The 19,136-nt window shown below is 40.7% G+C and overlaps 1 protein-coding gene across 4 annotated transcripts in view; it reads right to left on the bottom strand.

Moving 5' to 3' along the window:
- LOC137168611 (myosin heavy chain, fast skeletal muscle) overlaps positions 1-18,664 on the bottom strand; it is a 47,400-nt gene extending 28,736 nt beyond the window's left edge. The window contains exons 1-40 of one of the 4 annotated variants that reach the window (XM_067571303.1): positions 18,607-18,664; positions 18,301-18,523; positions 17,856-17,999; positions 17,609-17,765; positions 17,470-17,497; positions 17,277-17,388; positions 17,101-17,193; positions 16,957-17,020; positions 16,735-16,833; positions 16,544-16,647; positions 16,296-16,434; positions 16,071-16,189; positions 15,809-15,958; positions 15,560-15,730; positions 15,155-15,461; positions 14,674-14,747; positions 14,498-14,585; positions 14,291-14,408; positions 14,060-14,183; positions 13,825-13,961; positions 13,460-13,715; positions 12,971-13,213; positions 12,664-12,840; positions 12,398-12,543; positions 12,192-12,282; positions 11,706-12,095; positions 11,417-11,543; positions 11,215-11,333; positions 10,479-10,675; positions 10,172-10,355; positions 9,917-10,082; positions 9,614-9,738; positions 9,159-9,467; positions 8,875-9,078; positions 8,640-8,765; positions 8,382-8,552; positions 8,151-8,255; positions 7,964-8,059; positions 7,708-7,839; positions 7,433-7,554 (exon numbers count right to left, since the gene is read on the bottom strand). In XM_067571303.1, coding sequence (XP_067427404.1) covers positions 7,537-7,554; positions 7,708-7,839; positions 7,964-8,059; positions 8,151-8,255; positions 8,382-8,552; positions 8,640-8,765; positions 8,875-9,078; positions 9,159-9,467; positions 9,614-9,738; positions 9,917-10,082; positions 10,172-10,355; positions 10,479-10,675; positions 11,215-11,333; positions 11,417-11,543; positions 11,706-12,095; positions 12,192-12,282; positions 12,398-12,543; positions 12,664-12,840; positions 12,971-13,213; positions 13,460-13,715; positions 13,825-13,961; positions 14,060-14,183; positions 14,291-14,408; positions 14,498-14,585; positions 14,674-14,747; positions 15,155-15,461; positions 15,560-15,730; positions 15,809-15,958; positions 16,071-16,189; positions 16,296-16,434; positions 16,544-16,647; positions 16,735-16,833; positions 16,957-17,020; positions 17,101-17,193; positions 17,277-17,388; positions 17,470-17,497; positions 17,609-17,765; positions 17,856-17,999; positions 18,301-18,504 — 5,814 coding nt within the window. In that variant the 5' untranslated portion in view covers positions 18,505-18,523; positions 18,607-18,664 and the 3' untranslated portion in view covers positions 7,433-7,536. Of the gene's footprint in view, positions 1-7,432; positions 7,555-7,707; positions 7,840-7,963; positions 8,060-8,150; positions 8,256-8,381; positions 8,553-8,639; positions 8,766-8,874; positions 9,079-9,158; positions 9,468-9,613; positions 9,739-9,916; positions 10,083-10,171; positions 10,356-10,478; positions 10,676-11,214; positions 11,334-11,416; positions 11,544-11,705; positions 12,096-12,191; positions 12,283-12,397; positions 12,544-12,663; positions 12,841-12,970; positions 13,214-13,459; positions 13,716-13,824; positions 13,962-14,059; positions 14,184-14,290; positions 14,409-14,497; positions 14,586-14,673; positions 14,748-15,154; positions 15,462-15,559; positions 15,731-15,808; positions 15,959-16,070; positions 16,190-16,295; positions 16,435-16,543; positions 16,648-16,734; positions 16,834-16,956; positions 17,021-17,100; positions 17,194-17,276; positions 17,389-17,469; positions 17,498-17,608; positions 17,766-17,855; positions 18,000-18,300; positions 18,524-18,606 lie in introns of those variants that run through there. The other 3 variants (XM_067571302.1, XM_067571304.1, XM_067571305.1) reach the window with 3 other exon arrangements.
- Positions 18,665-19,136: the final 472 nt, after the last annotated feature.

Here is a 19,136-nt window from a genome sequence, read left to right as displayed (position 1 = left end):
TATATGCCTGCGTAGTTGTGTGATTTCATCAGTAATGTATGACTTCTGTTTCATCCACAACTACACGTCCTGCTTTACTACATGCAAATACAATGATGTGTCAAAGAATTTAGCATGTGTTGCTCATACAGTAAGTGTTTGAAGAGGACTTGGCGCAATTTCTGCACAGATGTTTTGGCTTTGTTTTGCTGTGATAACCGTGAAATGGTGTTTCCAATCATTTCAGTTGATAAGAGAGTTTGTAGGTCTTTCTGTACAATTCATGATTGCTTACAGCTCTGAAATTACTTTGGTTCAAAGGAGATGTAATATGGCATGCTTAGCTTACTGTAAGATGATAAAGGCGCAATGTCATTACTGTCAAGGTTTCAGAGCTCATTTATTGCTCCTAAATTTTGCGATAGATTGCATTAGTATTGATTGGTATTTTTGCTGTTAAACGCAAAAAGAACAACTGGAGTCAGTATTTTCATAGAGATTTTTAGAGCTTCCTCACATAAATGTTTCAGGGTTTTTTTTTTTTTTGTCACAGTAATTACATAAGCTCTTTTCTGTCACTTGTGTATACATTTATAATTAAAGACTTCACCAAAATACAATTCACTTTGTCAGTTTGCCTATTTTAGTATTAACTTGATACCAGCTCTGAGTAAGAATTTAGGGAAGACTGCGCCCCCCCCCCCTCCCCCCCCCATTGAAGCACTTGTTGCTGGATGTACTCATTCAATCTGTGTAATAAAATTCATATTTTTTACATTTTACATTTAACATGTTTATTGCTTTTGTAATGCTAAATTGATGCAGAGTAAGTTGTTAAAGTCTGCTGATTGGACTATCTTCAGTCTAATCTGTACAATGTCATTTTTAATTTCACTGAAAAAAAAAATGTACTTCTTGAAATATGGCATCTCTGGCCACAGCATTCAAAATCCATACAGAGACATAATCTTATATATAATTTATTTTCACTATAATTCCATCCATAAGTAACACAATGACAGAGTGTATGACTATTTCGATCATGGGTTTCATACACTTTCTGTAATAAAACATCTAAAAGCAAAATTCTTATCAGACGGGGGTCTGTAGTCTAATTTGTGTCAGTTTAGGGGGCCTCAATGTGAAAAAGTTTGAGAGCAACTGATCTAGAGAATTCTTGAAATAACTTTTAATGAAAATGTGTACACATAAATTTCAGGTGCTTAAATGTGATGATGAAAATTTCCTATTTATTGAATAGATTATAGTCAGTTAAGAACATATGAACAATTTTTTTTGTTTTTTTGTTTGTTTGTTTGTTTGTTTTGTTGCACCATCAAGAGATTACGCTAATCACAGTGCAAGACCATAGCCAGATACATCAATTATAAGTTTAATACATGGATTCAATTATGTCAGATGAAACCTTAATGATGTTCAGTGGGAAACTGGTGTTGTACGTTACAGTTAACGATCATATTATCCCTTTACTGCTTTTTGACCTTATAGAATTTTTTTGAATTTTAGTCTTTCAAATGAGGACCTGAAATGGGTATAATGTTGCATTTTTCAGATGGGAACACCTTTTCTTACACTATGCCACACAAGATTAGTTTATATTTGGTTTATATACATATTCTATTTATATATATATATATATATATATATATATATATATATATATATATATATATATATATATATATATATTCCTAAACTGTTTGTTGTCTTAGTCTACTTGTTAGGAAAACACATTGCTCAATGATGAAGATGTATTATGATGTAAAATACAGACACTGTAAAAACATTTTTGGTCTTTATAGAATTAGATATTTCTTATGCCTATAATAATGAATATTTGCCATTTATGGTAGCATTTTGTGAATTGCAGTGGAATAGGGCAACATTTAGCCATACAAACATATTTTTTCTCAACCAAAAGTAACTACCTCTTGAGGGTAATGGTGTGTATTAGGCAGCAGGGGTAGGACCCAGATGCAGACTATAGAGGCAGGAGAGGAACAGTTCGGTGAGTTTTTTTTTTTTTTTTCAAAAGTGAAGATACAAAAGCTTACAGGCATGGGTGTCAAGTCCAAACTGTCCATATAGCAGTGGTATTAAATCCGCAGAGTTGCAGTGATGAGATACAGAAAAGTCCAGCCAGACAGGCAAAAAGGTGCAGAAATGGTGCAGGTCCAGTTAACCAAAAACAGAAGCTTCAGAGCACTGACAAAAAGCAACATGACAACAACAATGATCTGACAAGGGAACAAAGGATCTGGGCCAGTATATGAATTGAGTGGCTGCATGTGAAGAGTGAGCGGAATAGGACAAGTAGCTGCAGGACTGATAAGAAGTGGGAACAGGTGTGTAGATGGGGAAAGGACGGAAAGTCCAAGGGCATCTGGTGGACAGCTTGAGGATGGCAGGTGTAGGGAGTTGGAGGAAAGAACATGGCCTAGGAGAAGTGAGCAGGGGCTGGAGACAGAGAATAATGCAGAGGGCTGTGGATGAGAGAGTGTGGCTGCAGAGAGGGACTGAGAAGCAGATTGTGACAGAACTCCAACCCCCCAGGGATGGATACCAGATGTTCCACCAAGCCGATCAGAAACACCAAGCAGAGTGAATGGAGGGGGTCTGGAGGAGGGATTCAGGCAGAAGTGGTTTGGGGGCTGAAGAATGGAGTGGGGATCTTAGGCAGACGGCCAGGAGGCAGGGCTAAAGGGCGGAACAGCTATGGATGCTGGTGACGTAGGCAGTGCAGTTCTTGAGGACAGGCAGGAGAATGACCAGATGTACAGAGTTGCTCAGGAGGACATCCTGGAGGCCGGCGATGTAGGTGGAACTGCTCTGGAGGCTGGTGATGTAGGTGGGACCACTTTGGAGACCGGTGACGTAGGCGGGACTGCTCTGGAGTTCGACCAGAAGGCAGGACAGATGGGTGGAACTGCTCTGGTACTCGGCGATGTAAACGGTACCACTCGGGGGTTGGCCGACAAAGCTGGAGGTCAGGAAAGGCAGGTGGCATCTGAAGTTTCGACTGCAGGTCAGGGCAGGCAGCTGGATATGTATCCAGGACAAGCATCAGTGGTAATTCAATCCAAACCAATCCACTTTATTTATATAGCATGATTTTAACAAGCACAAGGTTTTCAAAGTGCTGCACAGCAAGATAAAAAACACAATAAATAGCACAACAGAACACAATAAAATGATGAAGGACACAATAGGATAAAAGTAATAAAATAAGACAAAATCAAATAAAATAAGATGAAAACAAATAAAATAAGATAAAAACAAATAAAATCAAATAAGATAAAATCAAATAAAATAGGATAAAAACAAATAAAATAAATAAAATAAAGTGCACTGCTCACACAAGATGCAACACGCTACATGGTGTCAAAAGCCAGAGAGAAGAGGTGGTTTTAGAGAAGAGATTTAAAATGAGACAGTGTGGAGGCCTGTCTAATGTGCAGCGGCAATCTATTCCACAGTTTTGGAACTGCAACAGCAAATGCTCGTTCACCTCTGAGCTTAAGCCTAGCTTTAGGCACTGTCAAGAGCAGCTGGTCAGCTGACCTGAGAGAGCGGCTGGGAGTGTAGAGGTGCAGCAGCTCAGAGAGGTAAGGTGGGGCTAGGCCATTTAAGGCTTTAAAAGCAAATAAAATAATTTTAAAATGAATCCTAAAATGGACGGGCAGGCAGTGGAGTGAAGCTAAAATAAGTGAAATGTGCTCATACTTGCTTGTGCCAGTTAAAAGACGTGCAGCAGCATTTTGCACCAGTTGAAGACGAGCAATGGAGGACGCACTAACCCTCATACAAAGTGCATTGCAGTAATCCAGCCGAGTGGTCACAAAGGCGTGGATTACTGTCTCAAAGTGCTGTGTTTGAAGGACTGGTTTAATTTTTGCCAGCTGCCTCAACTGGAAGAAGCTTGACTTCACCACAGCTTTAATCTGGCTGTCAAATTTAAGGTCTGTGTCCACTTTTACCCCCAGATTGTGCACAGTTGGCTTGTGATACTGTGCCAAAGAACCCAGATCAACCAGGGGGGTCACAGAAGTGCCACTAAAGACCATGACTTCTGTCTTTTTTTCATTAAAATTTAGGAAGTTTAGAGACATCCAGGCTTTAATGTCATGTAAACACTCATGCAATGGCTTAACACTATAGGAGTCTGACTTTTTTAGGGGGACATAGATCTGACTGTCATCCACATAGCAATGAAAAGAAATGCCATGTTTCCTGAGAATTGAACCAAGTGGGAGTAGATAGAGGGAAAATAAAAGAGGGCCAAGCACACAGCCCTGTGGTACCCCACATGAGAGGGGAGCAGCGGAGGACACAGACTCATCAAGGCTGACACAGAAGGTTCGATGTGACAGGTAGGACCTGAACCATTCAAGTGCTGTGCCACTGATGCCCACCCACTTCTCCAAACGAGCCATCAGGATTTCATGGTCCACTGTATCAAAAGCTGCAGTCAAATCTAAAGGTACAAGGACAACACAGTGACCAGAGTCAGTAGCTAAAAAGATTTCATTAAAAACTCTTAAAAGCGCTGATTCAGTGCTGTGCAATGTTTTAAAACCGGATTGGAATGTCTCAAGAATATTTTGTTTATTTAAAAAGTCCATGAGCTGAGAATAGACAACCTTTTCTAAGATTTTAGAAAGGAAAGGCAATTTAGAGATAGGCCTGAAATTTGCCAAAACAGTAGGATCCAGCCCAGGTTTTTTTAACAAAGGTTGCACGGCATGTTTAAAATGAACAGGAACCAGTCCAGAGGACAGACTGCTATTAATAACTGTGAGAAAAGATGGTCCAACAGTCTGGAAAGCCTCCTTAAAAAGGGAGGGAGGGAGGGACAGTTTCATCTGGAGAACCTGAGGGCTTCAAATGACCAACAATCTCCTGAACAAAGGGCAGGGTCACAGGTTCAAACAAGCTCCCAGCAGAGCAGGGGACAGACACTGAAGGGTCAATGGCAAGAGGTGAAATAAGTGCTCTGGTAGAAGTGACTTTGTCAGTGAAGAAGGCCTCAATTCCAACAGTCTGTGGTGCATTCAGAGCAGAGTTGATCACTTTAAACAACACACGAGGCTTGTGGCAGTTTAACAGGACAATATCAGAAAAATATTTTCTTCTAGCCTCTTTCACAGTGGATTGGTAATGACGCCAGTAATCCCACAACATTTGAAAAGACACTTGCAATTTGTCCTTTTTCAACTTTTGCTCAGGTCTACGACAATCCTACCTGACAGCACGGGTTGTTTCATTCAGCCAGGGCTCTGCCTCCGATTAAGTTTTATACTGTCTGGTCTTTAATGGAGCCGCAATGTCTGTGGCAGTTTGACAGATGTCGAGAAACCATGAATTAAGAGCCTCTGTATCCTCATACACAGATTCAGGCATGATGCAGTTTTGACTGAAGGCATCTGAGAAGTGAGCAGCAGTGGAAGGGTTAATAACTGGACATGTGCGAGCAGCAGCGCAAGGTTTAACTGTTTGACAGCAAACAGCAGCTTCAAACAGTACAGGCATATGATCAGAGAAAAAAGCTTTACAGATCTCCAGGTTAAAAACAGGCAAACCATGAGATAAAACAAGATCAAGTGTGTGACCATGTTCATGTGTAGGTCCAAGTACAGACTGCACAAGATTAAAAGAGTCAATGATGTTTAAAAAGTCCTGACCAAAGGGTTTTCAGGGCAAAACACATGAATATTACAATCTCCAATGATAAGGACCCGGCATAATATCAGCCAAGAACACAGAAAAATCTGTTAAAAAGTCTCTGTTGTATTTAGGAGGCCGACAATTGACAGCTGAGGGTCCGGGCAGGGTGCAAGACAGGCACACCACTGGAGTGCAGAGCAGGAGGCAGGTAGCTGGAGGTCTGGTTGGGTGTTTGCGAAGACAGCTGATTAGTGGTCTGGCTGGACATCAGCAAGGACTGCCAACTGGAGGTCTGGAAGGATGTTGACAGATGTGGCCGACAGCTGAAGATCTGGCAGGGTGTTGGCTGAGACAACTGATAGCTCAGGAACAGGCTGCTGAGCAGACTGTGTGAGCTGGGAGATAGGCAGATGAGCCGGTGGAGCCAGGGAAACAGGAGGCTGCTGAAGAACAGCCACAAAAGACAGCTGCAGCTCAGAAACTGGTGACAGCTGCAGCTCAGGCTCAGTAGATTGCTGCAGCACAATGAAGGACAGGACCTGGTGACTGCTGCAGCCCAGGAGCAGGGGACTACTGCAGCTCAAGAACAGGGGACATATATATATATGAGTGGTGTGTATGAGGCCGCAAAGGAAGGAACTAAATGCAGACTATAGAGGTAGGACAGGAGCAGTTCAGTGAGTTTATTGTGAGTAAGTGAAGATACAAAAGCTTAAAGACATGGGTGGCAGGTCCAAACTCTCCAAACAGCAGTGGTATTAAATCCACATAATTGCAGGGATGAGATATGGAAAAGTTAAGCCAGGCAGGCAAACAGGTGCAGAAATGGTGCAGGCCCAGGTTACCAAAAACAACAGCTTGAGAGCACTGACAAAAAGCAACATGACAACAACAAAGATCTGACAAAGGAACAAAGGATCTGGGCCAGTACATGAATTGAGTGACTGCAGGTGAGGAGTGAGCGTAGTAGGCCAGGTAACAGCAGGGGAAATGGGGAAAAGAGGGCATCTGATGGACAGCTTGAGGACAACAGGTCTGGGGAGTTGGAGGAAAAAACATGGCCTGGGAGAGTTGAGTAGGGAGTGGAGACAGAGACAGAGAGTAATGCAGAGGGCTGGGGATGAGAGACTGTGGCTGCAGAGAGGGACTGAGGTGCAGATTGTGATAGATCTTAATTAAAACAAATAAATAAATAAATTTTCCCCAAAAAAACATAATTCATGTAGGTGAAGGTTCAGACAAATGGGGGGGAATGAAAGGGCTCGGCTCTACATAATGACCAGGTAAGAGACACATCAAACACAATCTGTATCCTTAAATAAAATCTTTAACTCTATGTTATATAGAATACTGAACATGTTTTTGTTAATTACATGGTGAAAAAGCTCACTATCCATTGCTTTGGATAATTGACATGATAATGGGAATTAATTGTGGCTCTGAAAGTTATATTTTGCCTATTATGCTGTATTTATGCCTCTTAAATTCTGACTCTATGAAATGTGAAGGTGTCTTTTAAGCTTGAAACTGACACTGCTATCACTCTTCCAAAAAGTGATGCTAAGCGGAAGACGGTGTCATTTTACCGGACATTACCATTTCGGTATGACTCATGTTAATGTTGAACTGAAAGACCTCCCCATCCAACCAACTAGGTAAGAGGTGTACTGCCACAAGTTAAACCTTCCTACTGTGTTGAACACTGTGTGCTCAAGTGTGACTTACAGAGAAACTAGAGAGTAAATAATACAGACTAAATATGATTAAATTATGAGGAAAAAAACTTTATTGAATGAATACATTGTAAGAAGACAATTCAACAGCTAGTTCATATTTTATGAACTCTGTCGAAAGGTACCAAAAGGATGTCTCTTATTCAGCAACATCAGACTAGAAAGAAAACAAGAAAAAAAAATCAGCATGTATTCTTACAATTTTAAAAAAAATGGTATAAAAATATTAAGCTCATAAATGAACATAATTAACTCCATTAAATTAAGATGCCCATGTAATAATATATTTAAAATATTATCACTTGGTTACCTTTCCATGATCACGGCTCTTGGCTCTCAGCTTGTTGACCTGGGACTCAGCGATGTCAGCGCGCTCCTGAGCTTCCTCCAGCTCATGCTGGACCTTCCTGAACCTGGACATGTGAGTGTTGGCCTGCTCCTCCTGTTAAGAGTTTGGAGTTGAAGTATGTCATATTTTTTAATATTACATCATATTAGTATGCTTTCTTTCTGTTATTGATTTGTGCTACATTCCTATATGAAAAATTACAAAACATTTGACTCACAGCCTCCTCAGCCTGTCTCTTGTAAGCCTTCACTTTGAGCTGCAGCTTATCAACCAGATTCTGAAGTCTATGCACATTCTTCTTGTCTTCCTCAGTCTATGCAAAAAAAGAGTGTTATTGATGGAGTAAAGAAAGAAAATTATGAAATTAAGACATCAGGATAGTTTTTAGTTAAATCAGATATTACCTGGTAAGTCAACTCCTTCACTCTCCTCTCATATTTGCGGACTCCCTTAACAGCATCAGCTCCACGTTTCTGCTCGGCTTCAACTTCAGATTCCAGTTCACGGACCTGTAATGCAATGTTGCACAGTTTATCAAAACCTTGTAGAGGAATTTTAGTAGTGAGGAAGTTTTAATTTATTCCACATATTGAAAGTGAGATTAATATCCTGAAGCGAATATATTATGAGCATACCCTTGACTCCAGTTTCTGGAGCTGCTTCTTGCCGCCCTTCATGGCGAGGTTCTCAGCCTCATCCAGACGGTGCTGCAGGTCCTTGACTGTGACCTCCAGGTTCTTCTTCATCCTCTCCAGGTGAGCACTGGTGTCCTGCTCCTTCTTCAGCTCCTCGGCCATCATGGCAGCCTGAAATGATGGGCATCAAGCATGAACAAGTATTCGGTGAGGTGAAGTTGAACTTTATAAAAGGAAGACTCATAAACATAAACTCACATCAGTGATAGCCTTTTTGGCTTTCTCCTCAGCATTTCTTGATTCCTGAAAAGCATCATCCACTTCACCTTGAACCTGCACAAGGTCAGACTCCAGCTTCTTCTTGGTGTTCAGAAGACTGGTGTTCTGGATATTAAAAAAGTTACATTTAATTGAAATTTGTTATGTATAACAAAGTCTGTATATATAGTCTAGTCATTCTGTAGAAAGACATTCTGAATTATTGAACATAAACCTGAGAGTGAAGCAGTCCAACACGTTCACTAGCATCAACCAACTCCTGTTCAGCCACTTTGCGTCCTCTCTCTGTCTGCTCCAGAGCGGCTCTCAGCTCCTCAATCTCAGCCACCATCAGGCAATTTCTGCGCTCCACCATGGCAACCTGCTCCTTCATGTCTTCCTGTCCTCTGACAGCATCATCAAGGTGCAGTTGGGCATCCTGACAATATGTGGAGAAAAAAAGAGTTAACTTCCTTTGCTCTTCAACATTTGTTTATCCATTGATCAGACAAAGCTCACCTTGAGCTGTCCCTGGACATTCCTCAGTTGTTTCTGGGATTCAGAAGCCTGCCTGTTGGCATGGCTCAGCTGAATCTCCATCTCATTCAGGTCTCCCTCCATCTTCTTCTTGACTCTCAGGGCATCATTCCTGCTCCTGACCTCAGCATCGAGAGTGCTCTGCATGGAGTCAATCACCCTCTGGCTGTTCCTCTTGATCTGCTCCATCTCCTCGTCCTTTTCTGCAAGTTTCCTGTCAACCTCACCTTTGACCTGGTTAAGCTCAAGCTGAATACGGAGAATCTTGGATTCCTCATGCTCCAGTGTGCCCTAAATGAAAAAATTGAACATGTACCTAAACGTTACCAGTCTTTCGCAGGAAAATTACAGAAAAAATCAAATGAATACATGCCATTACATAAATACTTTTGTATTTTATCCAATAAGTTGTCTAATATTGTAATTTAGATTTTTACCTCTGCTTCCTCCAGTGCTGACTGAATTTCAATCTTCTCGGTCTCCACAGTCTTCTTGGCTTTCTCCAGCTCATGGATGCTCTTTCCGGTCTCACCAATCTGTTCAGTCAGGTCTGAGATCTCCTCTGTAGTACACCAAAAGCCAAAATCCAGTTAAGAGAAACTTAAAATATGCTGTATACATTATACCTAGAAAATTAGGTTTTAACACCACAAAACCTCATGACCTACACCTATAGAGGTCAAGGAAAAAGCCTTACTGTCACTATAACAGTTACATAAAATATTGTGGGATTGACATACGCTGCAGGTTCTTGTTCTCTCTCTTCATGGTCTCCAGGTGATCCAGAGTCTCCTCGTAAGAGTTCTTCATCTTGAACAGTTCAGTGCTGAGAGAGCGAGCCTCCTTCTGGGCTCCTTCAAGCTCTGCCTGGCTCTCCTCATGTTTCTGTTTCCATTCTGCAAGGACCTAGAATGATATAGATGAATAACATTGATTAATTTAGTAAGAGAGATTTGTTTTTCACTCAAATCAGTGTGGTTTTGATTTCCTCTTACCTTATCAAAGTTCCTCTGTTTCTTGTCAAGGTTTGCAGCCAGAGCATTAGCTCTCTCTACATCAATCATGAGGTCCTCCACCTCACCCTGTAGCCTCTGCTTGGTCTTCTCCAAAGAGGCACACTTTGAGTTCACGGCCTCAATGGACTCCTCAGCATCCTGCAGACGCTGGGCAAGCTTTTTCCTGTAGTGAAGAAGTATTGGTTGTGTTTGTGTACTTAATTGCAAATTCATAGCAAAATATCTGGAATGTGTAACTGGACTTGAATTGATAGCTATTTTAAACTCTGAAAAGGTAGTGACGTACTTGGCCTCCTCCAGCTCCTCAGTGCGCTGGATAGCATCAGTCTCATATTTGGTTCTCCACTGAGCCACTTCGCTGTTAGCCTTGGACATTCCACGCTGCAGCTCAGCTTTAGCCTCTTGCTCCTCCTCAAACTGCTCTCTGAGCAGTTCACAGTCATGGCGGGCTGACTGAACACCATGGGCCAGGGCATTCTTGGCCTGATGAAAATGGCAAGAGGCATTTTAATTGATCTATTAAGTATATAAATATTATCTAAATCTTGTTTAAATACATAATTTGTCATGGTGGAAAATGTTAACTGAGTCATTTTTCATCAGTCAGTTTTGGATAATTTACTTGAACGTATATCAGATTCGCAATTTAGTGTAGTATGTGAGACTTAGAATCCAGGAATTCAGGTGGAAGGTGCTTGGATGTGGAAGGAGAAGCTGGTGTGTTAGAGGGAGGTGCTTAAGTCATAAAAGACAAGACTGATCAGTTAAATGGTAATATGGAAATTAAGCATATGTTTGAATTTCTCTCTCAAGCTCTTTTTTTGCTTTCTAACATGGTCGGATGACATGTTACATGAACTTTTTTTTTCATGCATAACAGGCAGGAGATCTGGTGGTTTAGTAGTAAGTGCTAGGTGAATGTGGAGAAACGGATGACTGACTACATTTGAAAAGGAGGACTCAATTCACCCCTTAAAAGCTAATAAAAGTACAATGTATAGTAACATGTAAACTTGTTATACCTTCACTTCCTCTTCAATGTGTCTCTTCAACTCCTCAATTTGCTGAGTGTAAGCCTGCTTGCCTCTGGTCAGCTGGGAAACAAGAGCGTCTTTCTCCTCAATCTGGCGGGAATACTCACCTGAATGATAAAAAGTAAATGTGTTATTCATCAAAATGATCATTATTGGTTTTTATAAGTACTTTTTATCACAAGTGACTCACCATTCTCTGTCTGCAGTCTTGCCCTCTGTGCATTTATGTCATTCAGCTGGCGCACATTCTCATCATTTTTGGCCTTCAGCTCACTCAGCTGGTCCTCAAGAGTTCTGCACATTTTTTCCAAGTTGCCCTATCAAAAACAAAACATGATGTATTTAAAAACATTTACATGAACAAAGCAAATGTTGAGCATTTATCTAAGTTGAAAGCTACTGCCATATTTATCCATTATAGTTAATATTTCTAAGCATAACAAAAAGGCAAATATTTCAGTTATAAACAAAATACTCACTTTGGATTTAGCAACAGCTTCCATGTTGCTGGAGAGGTCATCAATCTCCATCTTGTACTCACTCTTCTCCTTCTCAAGCTTCTGTTTGACACGCTGGAGGTTGTCAATCTGCTCTCCCAGCTCTGCAACACTGTCGGCTTGCTTCTTGCGGAGAGCTGATGCGGTAGCTTCATGCTGCAGGGTTGACTCTTCAAGGTCACGGCGCAGCTTCTGGAACTCAGCCTCACGCTTCTTGTTCATCTCAATCTGAGCGGCTGTTGCTCCACCAGCTTCCTCAAGCCTCTCACTGATCTCCTCAAGTTCCCTGGAGAGGTCAGCCCTCTGCTTCTCCACCTTAGCCCGAGCAGCCCGCTCAGCCTCAATTTCTTCTTCCAGCTCCTCAATACGTGCCTAAGTTTGATGATAGTAATATCAAGAAGGCTTGTTGACTGGAACATACTGTAAAACAGTTTTTTTTCACTCTGAGTATTCATGTCCAGTACGAACCTGCAGTTCCTTGATCTTCTTCTGAAGTTGAGCACCAAGAGACTGTTCATCCTCAATCTTGCTGAGCAGCTGGCTGGTCTCAAACTCCTTCCTAGAAGAGGAAAAAACAGTTATTGCTGTTAAAGTTTTAGTTTTGACTCAGGGTCATTGTGTTGCATTATGGCAATAGTTCAATGTAAGGGTTAAAGATGAAAAAGAAAACTTACTTCTTGATTTTCTCCTCAGATTGCTGCTTGTCATTCTCCAGATCCATTATGGATTCCTGGGCCAGTTTCAGATCTCCCTCAAGCTTCCTCTTGGCTCTCTCAAGATCCATACGGAGCTTCTTCTCTTGCTCCAGTGATCCCTCCAGCTTTTGAGATAATATTATGATGTTGACATGAAATAATGCTTTGATTTTTTATCATGGAATGTCAATTCTAACACACAAGCTAACAATACAAACATGTTATTAAAAGCAAGGTTTTCTCACATCGTCCACTTGCTGTTCCAGCTTTGTCTTGGCCTTGGTCAGAGTGTTGACTTTGTCCTCCTCTGCCTGGAGATCGTCCAGTGTTTGCTGGTGAGCCTCTTGGAGGGCTTTCTTCTCCTTGGTTAACTTGGCAACAGACTCATCTTGAGATGCCATCTCCTCTGTCAGGTTTTTCACCTGAAAGTGTCAGGCAAGGTGCGTTATTTCCATCACTTTATATGTTTGAAAGGTAATTTCATATACTTTCTCTTTATTTATTTATTTATTTATTTATTTTTTATAAATATAGGTTTAAAATGATTCCAACCTTGTTTTCAGTTGCATGTTTCTCCTTCTCCACTTTAGCCAAGGTGAGCTCCAAGTCATCAATATCTTTCTTCAGCTCAGAGCATTCATCCTCCAGCTTCCTCTTCTTGCCAGTCAGCTCAGCATTGATTTCCTCTTCATCTTCCAGTCTCTCAGCTGTCTCTTTGAGTTTGGCCTCGAGTTGGATCTTGCTCTTAATCAGACCTTCACACCTTTCCTCAGCATCTGAGAGGTTCTCAACTTCCTACAATTTATTTTGAACATGCAGTAAGTTAATAAGTTAGGTATTCTCTGAATGTACCTGAATATTTTCAGGATACTAAAAAATAATTATATATTTTTAATATATTCATTAATATTTGTCAATCTACATGTTTTGGTCAGGCACATCGAAGGTGACCAGAAGAGTATCTGGCCTCTTTAAATTTCAAATAGATGAAAATGTTAGCAACAGTATTCAATTAGTGTAGTGTGGATGTATCCTACTTACAGAAGCCACTTGCAGTTGCAGGTCATTCTTTTCCTGCAGCAGGGAAACCATCTTCTCCTCCAGCTCCTTCTTCTTGGCCAGGGCAGCAGCCAGATCTGTTTTCATCTTCTCATAGTTCTCCTTCATGTTCATCAGCTCCTTCTCAGTCTCAGCACTCTTCAGAAGAGGCTTGATCTTGAAGTACAGTTTCAGCCATGGCCAATTTTTCACATTCATGAATGAACGGATATTATACTGGATAGAATAGATGGATTCTCTGGAAAATTAATATAAAGTGTCATTTTTACTGTAATGTGATTTAATAAAAACAGCTGTAATCTATTTTATTGGTCAGGACATTTCAGTGTACTATATGATAATCCTACCTCCTCTCCATCATCTTAACAAACTCCCTCCTCATGACATATCCTCTGCAGAGAGCCTGAGTCATGGTCACCAGAGCAGCCAGTTTCTCATCTCTCATCTCCTCCAGCAGACCCAGCAGACCAGCTTTAAAGAACACCTGTGTGGTTGTTTGAAGGAACTCAGTCATCGGCACAAATTGGTACAAAAAGACATATGTACATGGCATATCTATTGATATTGTTGATAGAAATTAACCTTAGTGTGCCCAAATTTGTACTGAGTGTGATCCACATCAATGGAGCCTAGCAGCTTCTCTGAAGCTTTCTTGTTGTCAATGAACTGTCCCTCAGGGATGACGCTGGCATTCAATACTTTGTATCTACAAGAGAAAATTATGTTGTTACTTACAATAACAACACATCTTGGCCGGCTGTTTAAACTCAGCTGAAATTTAACTTGACTTGCTTATATTAAAAATTGCATCACCTCTGCTTGAAGTCACCGTAGAGGATTCTGCTGGGGAAGCCCTTTCTGCAGATTCTGATGCCTTCCAGCACACCATTACACCTCAGCTGATGGATGACCAAGAAGTTCTCCATAAGACCTGAAAGTTGCAAACTCATACTGTTTCAAATATTTCTTTTAATCACTATGTCACATTTAGTGTGCAAAGCTGGGCTATGTGCTTCTAACCTGGGGTCTTTGATTCATTAGGAATCAGGCAACGGACAAAATGAGGGTGAGTGCTCCTCAAGTTGGTCATCAGCTTGCCCAAGTTCTCCTGTGGGTCAACAACACAAGATAAATGGTCAAAAGTATTTCAAGATGTGGCTTTTAATTGGTATCCAAAAATATGAAACAATACATACCCTGAAAAGAGCAGACACAGTCTGGAAGGAACCACCCTTCTTCTTTCCACCCTTTTTGCCGCCACCAGCAGCCTCTGTTTTCACAAAAATTTAATTTAATCAATGGTACTAAATTGATCACTTTGTGGAATCTCTTTTCTTCTGTATGGAAGGGTATTTTTTGATTAAGTACCATGCATGAATATACTACGACAGAATAGTCATCAGCGTTATACTAGGCCTGAACCAAATGTAACAGACACAGTTTCTTCTACAAACTTACAGCAAACTTACATCATAAATTGCTACTGATTATCTGCTAATAGCCAATATCAAATGCGCAACCTCAACGACGTATTTCACTTTCTTGTGCAATTAGTAGTAGAAAATAGTTCTGAAAATTGTGTTCAAGAAATGTAAGTTGTTTCTGACACCACAGAAAAAACATATTGTTTGTACTGATACTCAGTTTCTGATCACTCTGATCAATCTAATTTCTCACCATCAGCTGCACCGTGGGTTGCATACAGGAAGGCCAGAAGTTTGTTTGAGGCCTTCTGGTAGAGCTGGACAACTGAGTCATTCAGGGGGTCCTTGTTCTTGTCCAACCAGCCACTGATATTGTAGTCCACTGTACCAGCGTAGTGAACCAGAGAGAAGTGAGCCTCAGGCTTGCCCTTTGCAGGTTTTGGCTTCTCAAAGGCCTTGGTCTTTCCAAGATGCTGATCATGCAGCTTGTTCTTGAAAGTTGTGTCAGAGGCCTTGGGGAACATGCACTCCTCTTCAAGGATGGAGAAGATGCCCATTGGCTGAGGAAGAAAATAGATTTCATGGTAAAAATTTAAACCGTGGAAGCAAACATTTGCACATGAATCAAGAAATCACTTTGACCTGATTGACTACTTACCTTCTCAATAAGCTCAATGCAGGCAGCCAAGTCCATACCAAAGTCAATGAATTCCCATTGAATTCCTTCTTTCTTGTACTCCTCTTGCTCCAGGACAAACATGTGGTGGTTGAAGAACTGTTGCAGTTTCTCATTGGTGAAGTTGATGCAGAGTTGCTCCAAGCTGTTGAACTGCAATTACATGAATGTATTCAATTGCATGTCAAAATATTGTTGATCTTTGAATTGCTCTTCTTTTCAGCTACTCACATCAAAGATCTCAAATCCAGCGATATCCAACACTCCAATGAAGTATTGTCTTGGCTGCTTTGTGTCCAGCATTTCATTGATACGGATGACCATCCACAAGAACATTTTCTCATAGATAGACTTGCACAGAGCACTGACAGCATTGTTGACCTAGAAAAAAACATTTTAGAATGAGGATTTTTCAGAATCATATTTCATGTCAAAATGCAAATATTGCCCTTTTATTTCTTTTTTTTCAAACATTAAATTTTCTTTATCTTACCTGTGGCACAGTCTGACCTTTGGTCACCATCTCATTTCCGACCTTGACCCTGGGGTAGCACAGAGCTTTCAACATATCAGCTGAGTTCAGGCCCAGAAGGTAGGCGATTTTATCAGCCACTGATGGAAAAACAAACCTTTAGTTATCTGTGAACTGAAACATGTTTAGAAATATGTTACATACTAACCCTTGGTAGATTTCCTAAAAGATATCTATCAGAATTACCCTCAGTGCCATCAGGTTCAGCCTGCTCCTCACGCTGCTTCTGTTTGAAATGCATGTTGCCATGATGCATCACAGCACCAGTCAGCTTGTAGATGCCCATCTTCTCCTCAGCAGTGAAACCCAAGATGTCAATAGCAGTCTACATTGTACATGAGGTAATGTTATTGGTATTTGAAACATTTCCCCAGTTATCTTAAGCATGCAATATCTATTTAACTAAAATATTTTTTTCTTTTTTTGTTTTTTACATCTGTTGCAATGAACTCCTCCACATCATTGATGCTTTTGACAGTGATTTCACCCTGACTGATCATTGGGTAGTCATAGGGGTTGGTGGTGATCAGAAGACCCTCTAGAGCAGAGTAAAAACACATATTATTGTTTAGTGTTGTCTCTGGTATTGTTTCAGTTTCAATTTCAATTTTGCAAAGTAACATACCCAGGAGCTCAGGCTTGTGGCCAGTCATCAGCTGATAGAAGATGTGGTAGCTCCTCTCAGCAGACAACTGGAAGGTTACACGGGACTTCTCCAGCAGATCTAAGAAAAACAAATTTAACCAGACACTGTGAGATTACTCTATTACATTTTAATACTATTACTTTATTAAAGCCCAGATTATAGCCCAGATGAGTCTTGAGTCATACCATGGTTGAAACTTACATGTTTCAATATCAGCTGAAGCCAGCTTTCCAGAAGAGCCAAAATGGATTCTGATGAATTTACCCTAGAGAACCAGATCATTGATAACATCAATTTTTGTAATTAAGCAACAAAATACCTTGACATGTTCCCTGGATTACTTACAAAACGAGAGGAGTTGTCATTCCTCACAGTCTTGGCATTACCATAGGACTCCAGCAGAGGGTTGGCTGCCACAATTTGGTCCTCAAGGGAGCCCTGCAAGAGAGGATTTGAGTTACATAAACATTCAAATTAACTCTCCTCTTAAACTTAAGTTTTATCTTAAACAACCAATTTACCTGCATCTTGCCAGGTGTTGGCTCAGACTTCTTGGCTCCAATAGCTGCAATTGTTGCAAAGTACTGGATGACACGCTTGGTGTTGACAGTCTTTCCTGCACCGGATTCTCCACTGGGGTATAAGAGACACATGTCAAGAATCTGCTTTATCGTTATTATATGATTTAGCGTTACAGTTTCTGGTTATACTTACGTAATCAGGATAGACTGGTTCTCACGATCTGAAATGCAAACGTAGACATTTCACATGAATTCTGGTTTTGTAATTCCTTCAGTAAGCTTATGTTTAAGTTCAATTCTACACAATTTAACACTGCTAACTTTGACCTTACCTGTGTGCATGAACTGATAGGCATTATCAGAGATGGAGAAGATGTGAGGTGGTGCCTCAATCCTCTTCTTGCCTCTGTATCCTCCCACAACTACAGCATCATACACTGGAAGCCATTTGTAGGGATTCACAACAACGCAAAACAGTCCAGAGTAGGTCTGTAATAGCACAAATAGAAAATAAACATAGTGTTAACATTTAGATATGCAGATATAAATGCACATCACATTAGTAAAGTGGGAACTCACATAGATCATCCATGAGGCATAACGCTCTTTGAGGTTATACAACACACAGGGCTCGTTGAGGTGGGTCATCATGGCCATGTCCTCAATTTTATCAAACTTTGGAGGGTTCCTGGGATGGATGTCATCTTCTTTCACAGTGACTGTCTGAATATGAAATACAGTTAAAATGTTTTTACGAAGTTTCACAGTGAGTGTCTGAAGAGATACAGTAAAAATGTTTTTACTATGATTTCTTTTTCTTCAAATTTAGAGTTATTCAGATGGATGTATGGATGTCCTTGTTAACCACTGTGTCAGTATGAATTTAAAACCGCTAAATGTTTTACTAAGATATAGATTTAAATAAATATTAATGGAAAGAATGGCATCCTCCTACATAGAAAGGGTCTTCAATGGAAATAGATGGGAAAATGTTGTTAGAAAAGTAAAATAATGAATTGCCTACCTTTCCAGTGTCTGTGTCAACTGTGGCTTTGCCACCCTCTTTCTTCACAAGTTTACCCTTGAGATACATCTCAGCCGGATCAGCCACAAAGTAGGCGGTTTTGGCATCAAAAGGAGCGGTTTGTGCTTCAATCCTCTCCCTCTCTGGTTTCCGGAGGTAGATGGCCGCCGGGCCATAGCACTCCATCTCCGCGTCTGTGCTCATGGTGGCACTTTAGTGGAGACTGAAAAAATAGAGTTAAAATATCAGCATGATGTCTTAATGGTGTTGTATCCATCTGATGTTGGAGATTTTGACATCTTTTACCTCAGCTGGTTCCAAAAAATGATGAGTGGTAGAGTATCTGGTGGAGTCTCAAGATGCTATAAAAAAGATGATTAAACATGAGTACAATAACTTTTTCAGTTTGGTTTTCTCATTTTAAATCTTCCTTGCAGAAGGTCAGTTTGAGAGTAGTCGAGCGTAAAGGTGGTAAAACTTATTCAGACTTAACTAACAAGTGCTGTATTGAGTTAAATAATCAAAGTTCAGTACTCTCCCATCCCCTCAACTTCCATCCGCAATCATGGAAATAGTACTGCTCTTAATGATCACTTAGTATACAGTATGTGTTGAGACAGGATGACAATATGCTTAGTAATTAACAACACATTAACTTTACCAATTGATCAATAGGAATTCAAACTACACAGTCACACATCACACATCACAGTCGATACACTCACCTGTGTTGGGTGCCTACCAGTTCATGCAGACGTCCAGGGCTGCCTCTTTTATAGAGGGTGGGAGTGCTTGGTCAGCTGTAGTCTCTCACTCAGTTTGGTCATGGCCTCATC

This window comes from Thunnus thynnus, chromosome 17 (assembly GCF_963924715.1).
Source record: "Thunnus thynnus chromosome 17, fThuThy2.1, whole genome shotgun sequence".
NCBI lineage: Eukaryota > Metazoa > Chordata > Actinopteri > Scombriformes > Scombridae > Thunnus > Thunnus thynnus.
This window is presented reverse-complemented; position numbering and strand designations above follow the sequence as displayed.